At 47.9% G+C, this 12,658-nt stretch overlaps 1 protein-coding gene and 2 long non-coding RNA genes across 4 annotated transcripts in view; 1 reads left to right on the top strand and 2 right to left on the bottom strand.

Moving 5' to 3' along the window:
* Positions 1–9,221, top strand: part of RASSF7 (Ras association domain family member 7) — a 101,763-nt gene extending 92,542 nt beyond the window's left edge. The window contains exon 6 of one of the 2 annotated variants that reach the window (XM_019485183.2): positions 7,605–7,692. Coding sequence is in view for 1 of the 2 variants with exons in the window: in XM_019485182.2 (XP_019340727.2) it covers positions 7,605–7,669 (65 nt within the window). In the remaining variant the exon portion in view is untranslated. Of the gene's footprint in view, positions 1–7,604 lie in introns of both variants that reach the window. The other variant, XM_019485182.2, reaches the window with a different exon arrangement.
* Positions 2,137–7,610, bottom strand: LOC132248677 (uncharacterized). Its single transcript, XR_009459997.1, has 2 exons — positions 7,081–7,610; positions 2,137–2,405 (listed from the first exon to the last, which is right to left on the bottom strand). It is a non-coding gene; the product is annotated as an uncharacterized LOC132248677 (long non-coding RNA).
* Positions 9,222–9,776: 555 nt separating the features above from the next.
* On the bottom strand, positions 9,777–11,901 carry LOC109282611 (uncharacterized). Its single transcript, XR_002089640.2, has 2 exons — positions 11,675–11,901; positions 9,777–10,661 (listed from the first exon to the last, which is right to left on the bottom strand). It is a non-coding gene; the product is annotated as an uncharacterized LOC109282611 (long non-coding RNA).
* Between the last annotated feature and the right edge of the window lie 757 nt (positions 11,902–12,658).

Below are 12,658 nucleotides of genomic sequence, written 5' to 3' on the forward strand. Positions count from 1 at the left end.
CTGCCAGTGACTGGATCTGTCCAGGAAAGGGGAGGGGCCCTGACAGCAGGGTTGCACGTGCAGATTAACTGGTGCACTGGAGTTGGTGCTCTGCTGCTTGCTTTCAAAAATGAGCCACTTGCTATTGTCCTTCTCTGCAAATAAGCATGCGAGTAGAAAGTGGAAATCTGAAGGGTAAAATGGTGTTTCCATTGTTGCCAGCTACTTAGTGTTAGACTCCTGCAGTGCTGCCAGTAGGGATTTTGTAGGGTTTTCCATAAAACATTGTCCAGCAGCTGCGAAGGCAGTTGAGTTTAATAAGGTAAAAAATGCCTTTGATTAATGACTCTGCCTGTGTCTTACAATGGCATCTGGCATGACAAATAGAGGAGGAGGGCCAAGCAGAATAGAAAACCTGCCCAGTGACTTCCCTTCTCTGAGTGGGATTGTGCTAACGCTTCCCTAGAGGATTCTCTGAGCTGCAAGCTGACTCCTGCATATTGTCTCAACAGTTAGCTGTGCTTTGTACGCCGGCTTATTAGTGCCAAAAGTTCCCATTGGTTGGCCAGTGAGGCACATAGGCACATGTGAGTGCGTGATAGAGATTTTGTTCTCTCTTTCCTTCGTAAAGGTTGTGTTCAGGGGATGAATTTACAGGTCTGCTCCCCAAGTGTTTGGAGAGTTGGATTTATAAGGTGGTTGTGTTTTGCCTGCTGCTAACTCTGCCTTCCCAGTCTGCAGTTTGGAAAACACGATGGGAGGGAGGGGGTGGTGATGGAGGTGGGGGGCATGGATTATGCAGTATAATGATGCACTGATAGGCCTGGAGCAAGCTGAGATGGGAGACATTTCAGCTCTAAAAAATCCAGTTGTGGTTCAGCTGAGGAGTCACAGCTGACCCTGCACAGCTGGAATGATCTACAGTGACCTCTGTTAATCCTGCCTTGAGGCTTCCCAGGTTTCAAGGAAGCCGTTTCTGCAATCCTTGCTGCGGCACATTTAGGCCTGCCTCTAGGTCACCTGTGGTTGGGGCTTGTAACAGATTCACACATCCTGATTTGATTAAATGGGCACTGGACTCTCATGAGTTGTTGTTAGACCTCTGCTCCGAAATTCACGCTATCTTCAGAGGAATTGCAAAGCCAAGTGTTTCCCCCCCTCACCCTCCCCACATACACCTTGCTCAGGGATTGTGGCCCTGTTTCCTTTGCGAAGAAGAATAGAGCAGCTGGTCTGATCCCAGTTGCAATTAGCACTTGACTTCTGTACTCCTTCCCTGTCAGAGATTCTTCAGGCTGTGGGGAGGGCAAAAGGTCCTGAGCTTTGCTCTTAATAAACAGCACTCTAGTCTCCCTCCAGGTGCCTCCTGTTTAACTAAGGTCCCTGAATGCTGTTGAGATACTTAAACTAGTGGTTCTCAGCCTTCATAGACAAAGGTACTTTGAGGCACCCCTCCATAACTTTGAACTGAGTGGTACCCCACTTAAAAATTAATTTGATTATAGTACTTCCCTACCGTATGCAGAGCGGCCAGGACGTGTGGGTGGGAAGTGGCCAGGCAGAGACCAGCCTGATCCTGCATATATCTTCTCTCACCTGGTTATGGCCTCACACCTCATGGCACCCTTCAAGATTTCTGGTTGAGATGGAAGGACCAACCTGCATAAAGATGTGTGCACCCACCTTCCCAGCCACTCCAGTATCTATTTGCAAGTGCTCCAGCCCTTCCAAAGTGCATAATCCATGCAATTCTTGAGCTCTCCTGTTGTACTTGCTGAAGGGCTATCCCCACGAGGCAGAAGCAAGCCAATGTTCCCTGCATGTACGCTCTTGCACTGAGCATTGGCTTCTGCTTAATGGCTTGTGGACACGTAACCTAACAAGAAGGAACAGCCGGCGCCCTTATGCTAACTAGCCAAACAGCGCTCTGCCTTTCAGCTTTTACGTGCTCGAAAGGCTGTGTCAATACTACACTTCTGCCACTGAATATTTTATTGATGATTTGACTTCTGCTGCTTGCCATTCCCATTTCAAGGCTGCCTGATTGTTCCTAATTAAAATTTCATGCCCTGGGAGATGCCTTCTTGCTACAGTGGAGATCGTGCTGTCCTTTTTCTAGGCCACCGCAACACAGCAGGAAGAAATTACTCGCTGCTATGAGATTAAGAAACCACTTTATTTAAATAAAGCAAGCAGCACATATTGGAGAGTGGCAGAAAAGAGAAAGGGTAGGTTGGTGGACTTAGAGGTATGTGTGGATGTGGGCTGTCCTCCTCATCCTGTCTGCTATGCTGCAGCAAAAGGCAGAGGGCTATGCTTTGGATTCCTCAGTGGGGGTGGGAGGGTAGTACCTCATAGTGTGGATAGCATAAAACCTTGATGACTTGAGTGTTCAGCTATGCCAGATACCTTGTTAGTGAGTGTTACTGAAAAGAAAAAAGTCAAATTACAAAATTACTTGTTTTTCAGCACTTTCCCCCCTCACCTATCATTACATGACAGGGCCCCCATGGCTGGTGACTAGTTTGCCTTGATGCCAAACCAACTCCTCTCAGACCTCATTCCCCTATTTCTTTATTATAAATCATCTCTTTAGCAAAAGGCAAGATGTCTTCATAGCTTAGGGAAGCATGAGCCCCAGGGGATGCTCTTTTTTTTTTTAGTAGCATGTAAGTAGCCAGTTGGACAGACAGGCAATAAAGGGAAAGTGAGAGGATTTTAAAAGCTAAAGTCGGGAGCTGAGCAGCTATGGACTGAGGCATACGGATGTCAGCCCTGGCAGCGTACATTCAAATCTGCCATCTGTGTTTAAGGATGAGGTGAAAGGAGGAGTAAATTCTGCAGTGCTGTGCCAGCCCGCCTGCCTGTGCCAAGAGAGTGCCAGTGCTATCTCTGCTTCCCTGAGAGAGAATCCAACTGCACCCGCTCCATTCTGGCATGAGTTTCCCAGAACTGATGTGGGCCATTCAGCCCAATTTTCCACTAATAGAGCAACTAGGAAGCTAGGAAAGCTGACTGGTGCATTGAGGGAGAACACGCCTCTCTGTGTGTAGAAGCCACCGGGCTGCCTAGGAGGGGTTCTGGAGGGGCTGGAATGTGAGCAGGAGCACTGCCTTTGGTATAGCCTTTTCACCTCTGAAAAGGAGGAAGAGCTGAATTTTCCCACAAAGGCAAAGAAAGCTACACCAGCTGCAAAGCCAAACTTCACTCATGGACAAATAAAACTGTGTCATATCTAAGCAAAAACGTGATGGCATCCCGATCCCAAACATTAATCGATGTGATTTAACAGGTTACTTTAATAGAGCCCAGGAGTCTATAAAGAGGAACGCGGAATAAAGGAGTAAGAAAAATCCTTGTATTTTAAAGCGCAGAAGGAAAAACGAATGTTACACAATATTGGATTATTGTGAAGGTCAACACTAGCCTGAATCATGTCTTCAGGGACTCCATTTGTCTGCTTCCTATCAATGGCATCACTCTTGCATCTCAGCTGTATCAGGAAGGCTGCTGGGATTGCCTGAGGACTTGGTGCTTATGGGCAAAATAGAGTGCAAGAGAAAGGGGATGGGATCTATGAAGAAAGACTGGAAGCATGGCAACTATTTAGTATAGAAGAGTGATTGGAAAGGGGTGGGGAGAAGGGATTTAAGTCTCCAAATATTCAAAGAACGGTTTCCATGAGAATGGTGATCAATTATTCTCTCTGCCCATGGGGTATATGGAAAGTTGTTGCAATTTAAGACCATGATAGGGGAGATTTGAGTCAGATATTAGGAAGGCAGTTCTAGCTATGGGGGTGGTTAAGCACTGGACACAGATTTTCCTAGAAAGTGGTAGGATCTCTGTAATTGGAAGAAGGCAAGGTAGAGGTACACCTTTGTAGAATAACTAAATCGGAGATGCTTAAGCCATTAGAAATTTAAGTGCTGGTTTCACAAACACTTGCCTGGTAAGTTTTAGATGGGGATGGTCCTGCCTTGAGCACAGGACTGGACTTCATGTTCTCCTGAGGTCCCTTCCAGCCTTCTTTCTCTAGAGTTCTGTACTTTCCCCCTCATGCAAGTATGTGTTGCAGTTGGTTTGTACAAGTAGGGTGACCATACATTCTGGTTTGGCTAGGACACTCCCAGATTTTGAAGGCTGGTCTCAGTCAGTGGGTGAAAATTAAAACAAGAGTCCCAGAATGGCAGGGGCATGGCGTGCAGGGATGCAAAGCAAATTAGTGTGCCATGCAGGCAGGCAGCAGTGCTGCCTGCCTGCTTGGTGCACCATGCGGCTCCATCTCTGCCTGCAGCAGTGCCACTGACTGGGGGGGGAGGTGTTCCAGATTTCCAGTGGTCTTATATGGTCACTCTATGTATAAGCCAGACATACCCCCTCTGCTGATGGTACGCACCTTCAACTGAATTAGAAGTGGCAAAAATACTGAAGTTGGGTTGCTGTTTCCTGAGCTCAGCAAAGACATTATTAAAGTGTAATGAGTTACATGAGGAAACAGACACCCAAGCAGAACATGTGCTTATTTCCTAGCATGGACAATGGATGAGGGTATCAGAAGGGGGAGGGGGAGATACCCAAGGCATCTGCTGTGGGTTTACATCCTTCATGCCAGCTCTCACACCTTCCTCCGCCCTATGAGTCAGGTCGGTCTAGCCATGCCAGTTGTAAACACAGTGTATCCTAGTCATCAGGCTATTCTAGGAAGCCAAGAAATCAATGCATTTTGATAAGCTGTCCTCCGAACATATGAGAACATGAGACATGCTTATCAGCTATTTTCCTCTTCTCTGATCCACCCAAGGCCAGTTCAGCTGGAGCATGTGTAATGTGTTTCTCCTAGGTGACAGACAGGGGGCCTTATGGTGGATGCCAATGTTACCTGGAAGCAGCTGACAAGAAGCATTTGAAGAACCCATACTCACCCCTGGAGCTGATGCACCCCCATGCTCCAAGCCTTTGCATCAAGCCAGTGAGCTGGAGCCCCAAAGTTACCCCTGTGTTAGCTGGCTACAACATTCAGCTACCACCCAACACATCCCATGGAGAGAGTGTTATTGAAAAGGCCTAGAAGATTGCCACAAAAGTCCGGAATGAATTTGTTCCAAGGCCATGACTACTTTTTTTAGGGGAGATAAAGACTGCAGTGTGATTCTTCATGTCCTTGTGATTATAGGAGTCCTGTCATGTACTGGGATCAGTCTGCTCACTCCAGTGGAGGAATATAAATTCTTATAGTCGACTAAAATAAGAACACGTGAACAGGGTTATCGAAACAGGGCAGCGATCTATAATTTAGCCTCTGATTTCTATGATGCTTAAGGCACCCACAGACTCTACCAAAACGGAAAATTTCTGGATAGATTAATCACAGCCATAGGGAGAATTTCAGGCGTCTTATCACTACCGTAATTTTTCTTCCACAGTCAGTGAACTGGCATGCCATGCATTCACTGAGAAGCATGTCCTCCTTCACCACTCTTACTAGATGCAATGCCAAGACTTGCTTCTCAACAACTCTCCATGCACCAGTTACAAAAGAGGAAACAACCCATAAGCAGGCTTAAAAACTGAAGGTGAACCATCAAGGAGAGAACAGAGAAATAGCAGGTAGCATTCTTCTTCACCATTTATAAACTATTCTACTGTGTGGGGAGCTGCTATAATATCTAGGAAGATGGACAGTCACTGGTAGGCAACTACTTCATTTCCACGATGGATTAAAATCAGAAACTTGATGCTGATCTAAGGTACCCACCCATCCCCACTGCAGCACCAGCTTAAAGAAAAAAATGTCTAAAATCTACTATTTTTTATTCAGTTATTATCCCAGCCATAGTGCTTGCATTGCCCTACTCAACTGAGATTTGTTAGTTTTCTCTCAAACAAGTATTTAGGCCTTGAGGTTTCTCTCAGGTGAACAGCACAATAACAACAATATACAACACACTTTTTGAGATTGTTTCTGACAAACGGAGCTTTTAAATAGTAGTTCAACTCCCAAACCCAGAGGTTTTGCATGTCCTATCTAAAGAGCACATTTCTTCGGGAACTGGCATCTGTTACATAATGCAAGGAGAGAGTGACTACAAGAAAATGCACTCGCTGGCCGCAAGCAATGTACAAATGCTCTATATTGCTCCTGGGGACCCAAAAACTGGTAAGGGTGTCACTGGAGCCAGACAATTAAATATAATTGAGTCAGGAGGAGGGTGTGGTACAGGGGTCAAAGCATACTATCTACTTCCATCGTAATTTTCTTTTTTATGACTATTCCTTCATCATTTGTAAAAAGAAAAGATGCTACCTTGCTTTCATGATTTCTACCCTCTCCCGCTAGTGGTTTCTTCTCTGCATTAAAGGAGTCTGGTAGACTTTCTTGGTTGTTTACGGCTAAGTGAGTTTTTTTCCCAATGGAACCTCCTGCCAGCAGATATATTTTTAAGACTTATTATATAAGCCCCATGCTTGTCTTTATGGAAAAGCAAGACTCTCTCTTAAGCGATTGATAATTCACCTTTCTATGTTTAACATGCCAGCTTCCCTCTCCAGCAACATCCAAGAAATGGGTCACTTGCAATTGCCATGTGCAACGCAAATTTCCTAGCATTTGTGGGTAAACTCCAAGTCTGCCAGCCTCCTTTATGTAGCTTTACCTTCAGAATTTCTGAAGGTTTTTCTCTTAGGTGGACTTTGTTTCAGAATTGTCCGCTACTCAGAGAGACACTTCTTTGACTGTACAACACACTGTACAGTTTTTCATCTAGAGTTTTCAGGGCCCACTTCAGTTTACATGTAAATGTTCTTCTCATAAATGGGAATGCCAGATTACAGAATCAGTTTAATTACAGCTGTTAAGATGTAATTTGTGTACCCACACGCATGCACACACCATAAAAATGACTAATGCCATTTAATAGGGTGTGTTCCCTCACACAGCAAGCGTCTTTCTGAGTGGCTTGAACAAGCCTTTGTAATTTGGGGGGAGGAAGGAGGGGGGCTGGGTGAGACTTTAAAGTTGAGAGCTTTCCTGCAGCAATTTGAAACAACTCTGTAGAGCAAACTGGTAACATCTGAGCTTGATTTATTATCTTTCCATACCTGTGTTGTCCAGACGCACTGTACTGCAGCTGGTCCATTCCACCTTCCTATTGAATTCAGGGGATGTTCTACTGCTGTTGAGGCAGTGAAAGTAAAGGCAGAAATAACATAAGAGGTTATGATATATATTGTAGATCAGAGTGACAGTAAAAAGTAGTAAAAAGTGGTCTTCACTTTCAGCTGTCTTGGGATAACATAAACATGCCTTGCAGATGGCTTTGCTTAAGGCATGAGCATCCGAGTACGCAGCGTAAAACTGAATGTATGCACAAGTATGTTGTGATATTTATTGAGAGGTTCAGATGACTGTGTAGCAAGTGAGTCTAATAGCATTGCAAGAACCTGGAAACAGAAGCTCAGCTGTAAGCACTTCTTCTAAAAAATACAAATTAAAAGGCCCTGTTGCTCCAAACTCTCTATTTATTTTACAAAAATTACCTAGGGTATTACACAGGTAGAAGGGTGTAGTGTGGCTTGGTGTTATACCATTGTAACTTTCTTCATTTTTTTTTTTTTTTTTACAGGGAGTGGAGGAAAGAGTTGGTATTGTCACATCTTTAATGTTACAAGAAAAGCCGCTTCTGGGTAGGAGGGGTTTAAAAAACACAAGATTTTGACCACGAGATCTTGTAACCTGTGAATATTGGGTTGCGATACACTTATTATGAAGATTCCTCCTGAACAATTAACTCTGGTGCATGCTAGACTCCGTACTTGTGCGTTATATTGCATAACTGTCAGTGTCCGCTGCAGGCTTAAGAAGCTTCCCTACCAGAACCAAATTTTGAGGTCTTTTTACAGTGACTCTTACCATGGTGAAGATCCATGGGCTCCTGCCTACACTATCATCTTCCTTCAAATTTCCCACCGTTTCCCTACCAGCAGCCCAGCTCTAATTTCATGGACCAGAGACAGGTGGTGGGATAGAGTGAGTGCTTAGAGTAGAGAGGGCCCCAGAAACTGGCCTCTGTTTGGTCACAGATTCGGTATGTCAGTTCTCCAAACAGAAGAGCCCCTTGGCTACACCCTCCTACTATGTCACACCACAGTCTCTTCCTGGAGGGCAATCCTTAGGAGTGAGTACCTTATTTTTTCTCACATACAGCACACATTTTTCATCCCCCCAAAAAAAAATCTCAGCTGCTGGAAACCAGGGTATGCATTATAAGCAAGAAAATACAGTAATAGCGGTTCCTGTATCTTAAGCTTCTGCTGGGCTTGGGGAGGGGGTTGTTAAAGTAACACTGTCCAAGCTCTACAGGGAACAGCACAAGCATGCTGGGTTCCCTAGCTGCTGCTACTTGTTACTTGATGCTGCTTCCCAGTATTTTCAAAGAAAGATTTATCTATTTGTTTTCTTCATTCTGCCTTTATAAAAGCATGGTCTCTTACTGTAGGGCATGTTGTATATAAGAAAATACAGTAGTTAGCTCTCTATGGCAGGGGTCAGTAATCTTGTTACTACAAGTGGGAGAGCCTGAAACCCAGTCCTCTGCTGTGGGCTGCAGATCTCCACCTTCCAGAGCATCCATGCTGACTCTCACTGCAGATCCCCAGCCCCTTTGCTAAAAGAGTAAGCTCAGGCATGAAAGAGCAGCAGAGGAATAGTGGCACAGCAAAACTACATGCTGTCCCATCTCCCGTACAATGCCAGGCCAGATCCAACCTCTTGGTGAGCTGGATTCAGTCTGCAGGCTGTGGGTTGTTGACCCCTGTTCTATGGTCTATGCACATCTTGGCATCTCTGCTGAGAAAGCAGATTGTGGAGACTGTGAAGGTAAAAAAGGGAGGGGAAGAGAGAGAAGACTCCCTTTCTCTACCCTTTTAGACCCTGTTTTTAATATTTCAGAAGAGTCAGCCATAGCTGTGACCACCAGCCATCATCAAACTGCTTTCTTCCTTCTCAAGCTCCAGAGTTTAGATAGGGCAGCTAACTGGACCTGCTTATGCTGATCAGGGAACAGAAGTGGTTGTTTTCCTCTGAAGAGCAGACAGGCCCCCCTGCAAAAAACATTTACTAAGACCAGGCCTCTTAGGTGACTAGACATTTTCTCTGTAAATCAATTTATTGCTTTATTTGATTTGTAGCTGTATGAGGAATCCACGTAGTTTAGTGACTTGAAACTTCCTTTTGACACTGAGTTTATATGAACCTGTGCCCTTTTTTTCTTGCGCCTTTCATAAGAAGAAATCCCAAGTCTTCCACAGGGTCCAGTTTTAGAAGTAAAAAAAGAAAAAAAGAAAAGGTTCACAGGGAGCAGCAAATAGAAGCCTCCCAAACACTCTTGGAGGATGCCTGATATTTCTAACTTGGCTTGGATTCACAAAGTGACCTAGAGATAAAACTGCACACGCCCAAAGAGCAAACTCTTCAGTCTCCCTAGATCATAAGCTGGAGCAAAAGTGAAAGAAAACTTTTTTATGGTAAAAGCAAGTTTGCTTGGTCACTTCCTCTATTTTCACAGCTGGTTAAAGCAACCACAAATAATCTGGAAAAAGCACCTCCTCCCCCTGCCCCCACCCCCAGCATTGAGCTCTTTGCAAGCCATGAAGTCGTAACGGTACATGTGACATCACAGTTTGCTAGAGAAATGAATGAGAGAGTTTCCTAGGCAGGATCAATCTGGGGAAATTAGAGCCCTCTTTTTGAGAGACAAATAGCAACATTTACCAGGAGAAAAGAGAGAGAAAAACAGTTGGGAGGTGAAATCAGTTTCTGCTTTACTTATAAGAGATTAGAGTCTGTCTTTAAGGTGACTCACCCAGGGCAATGCCATGCATAGTTTTTTCTATTAACACACCCTTGACAGTAGTTCAGTTAGTCATTGACTGGGTACCAAGCCTTCACTGGCTGGATAAAGAGCTTCTCTCTAATTTGGCTCAATGTCCATTAGCATTACTTTTTGGAAAGGACAGGGTGGGACAAAGGGGAGGGATGGGGCTCATTTTCATCAGCATGTCCTTCCATTTGCAACCTTCCCATGAATCCTTTGCATTTGGCTTGGCACCCCTAGCTCAGGGCAAGTTGCTCACGACTTCCTGGATCCTTTTTGCAGTACGGCCCACAAACATTAAGTCCCTTAATGCTCCTGCACCAAGACATTGCTCACTAAACATGATGCTAAACATGAGTACAGGTGGTCCAAATGGCACATGCATGCATCGATTACATCCCATTAACTTATTTTAACAAAGGCAGTTGTTTTTTCCTTCTTGCTGCGAGTCTTTCATGTATCCCCAGGGAAAAAAAGGCGTACAAGCTTCCTACGAACTCTTCAGAAGATTCCAAAAAAGCACAGGTCCGCGAACTTAACAGGGGCTGTTGCCAAGCTCGGTAAAGTTTTGTTGGGAACTAGGAGCCATTCCCAGGGTCCAGCATTGCCACTTCCTGGGGTGGGGTGATGGAGTAGACATAGCGATGTCCGAAAAGCAGGTTAGCCGCTGTCACACGCACAGTGGAATCGCTAACAGCACAATGTGCGTTAGTCAGTGGCTCACCTGCTTCTGGAGGATTAACCCAATGCAAGCAGACACATGCTTCTGGGAAGCCAGCAATAACTGGCCCGCCCTACCACAGCAACCTGAAACACACAAGAGACAAATCACATCAAGAGCTGAGGAGAGACACGCTACCATGGCATACCAAGTTTGGCCACCCTGCCTATGCACCCTTTCCCGGCCTAGGCAACAACACATGGGACCTGGCTTACTTTCATCCAGCAACTTGCAAGAAAGCAAGGGCTTTTTTTTTTTTTTTGGATTTCCTTTTGAGTGTCTGTGTCACATTCACTTCAAACTAGCTGCTTCCTCTCTCTCTTGAGATCTAGCAGTTTCAGTCCAGCCACAGCTGGCAGCCTGGCCCAATGAAGATCAGGACCCTGTTGTGCAACGTGCTCCCAGCAGGCAGGGACACTGTCTTTCCCCGAGGGAGCTCCAGACCTACGACGATAATTCTCTCTTTTTAAAAGAAGCCCTCGGACTTGCCATAACTGGAGCCGCCCCACACTGCAACTCGCTCTTGTCACCCATGCTAGCCACGGCCAGATGCTTCGGGGAAGATGCAGGAAGGCCTCTCCCACAGGCAGATCACAGCAAGGCGGCTTTTCCTCCCCAGGCTTTCCCGTACCGTTCTCTTCCTTTTTTCGCGCCACTCTGGCAGGTGACTTTCAGCCAGATGTGTCCAGCTGGGCACTGCTGTGCGTGACACCCCCCTCCCTTCCCCCACAGTTTGGCCAGTGAGCCAGGCTCCACGTGCTTCACTCCTGGCTTTCTCCCCTTCCCCAAAAAGCCTGATGGTGCAGAGTTCTTTTAGAAGCCGGTGCTGGGGCCAGTCCCGACTTGACGGGAGGCTGAGAAGGGCCGGAACAACCAGGCTCTGAGTTTCTCCAGGGCTTTTTTCTTGGGTGGGGGGAAGGTTTCTGGCTTGGGAGTTTTGAGGGAGTGGGTGTTGGGGTGGCACTTTCAGTAACTCCTCTCCCTGAGCAGCAGGAGAGGGCTGGGGAGGGAGGGCAGAGCCTGCAGAGCAGGGGAAGGTGCCACTGGGGCACCCTAGCCCCTGCAGCCTGCTCCCTCCCTCCTTCCCTCCCTCACTCACCTCCACTAGTGCAGGCTGTAGCTGTAGCTGCAGCTGGAGGCGGGCCTGCTCCGACTGGCACTGGCACTGCTCCCCGACCCCGGGCAGTGGCGCCCGCGGCTCCTCGCCCAGCTCCAGTCCAGCCCACGCCGCAGCGCCGCACAACCTGCCCGCTTCGCCGCCTGCCCCATGCAAATCACCCATTGTGACGCGCGCCCCGCCGCCCGCCAATGGGGGGGGGGGGGGGGGCGGCCGGCCCCGCCGGCGCCCCACCCCCAGCGCCGCGCCCTCCAATCAGCTGGTGGCTCCCCCTTTCCCTCCCCTGTCAGTTCCATTGCGGGGCGCGGCACGTTCAATTCTGCACGTCCTTCTCCCAGGGAGGAACCATTTGTACCTGTTGAACTGGCAACCCCGCCCCCTCAGCGCTCCCCCCCCCCCCCATATCCTCTCCCCTTAATGGACACCCCCTGTCAGGGGGCTAGGGCCCGCCCATTGCTGGGGGAGAGGGGGGCACACTCCCCGAGCCTCTGGGCTGGGCTCTCTGAGCGGCGGCGGAGGTGGTTGCTCCCATTGTCCCCCCTCCCTGCAGCGGGGCGCGGTGTGGTACGGTCCGCCCGGGCTTTGCCATGAGGACAGTGTCGAGGCGCACGTAGCAGCCGGGCGGGGCTGGGGGCAGCGGGAACCGCTAGGGGGCGCCTCTGCCAGGGCCCGCGCGGGCATCTGGGGCTGGGGCGGGGCCGCCGTGGGCGGCTGCGGGGGCTGGGGGGCAGATCATATAGGGAGGGGTTTTTGGGGGTGGGGGAGAGGAGGAAGCAGAGCTGGCTCTTGAATAGGCTCCCAAAGCAAGGAGGCTCTGCCACGCTGCCCCAGGCCCTGCCAGGCTGGGGAGGGTGCGGGGTTGGTGCTCAGCACCATCAGCCCGGAGGTTTCCAAGAGGAGCTCGAGAGGGTCCCACCATCCCAGCGTGGTCCTGCAGGGCTCCTTGCAAGACAGGCCTTGCTGGCT

This window comes from Alligator mississippiensis, chromosome 2 (genome assembly GCF_030867095.1).
Source record: "Alligator mississippiensis isolate rAllMis1 chromosome 2, rAllMis1, whole genome shotgun sequence".
NCBI lineage: Eukaryota > Metazoa > Chordata > Crocodylia > Alligatoridae > Alligator > Alligator mississippiensis.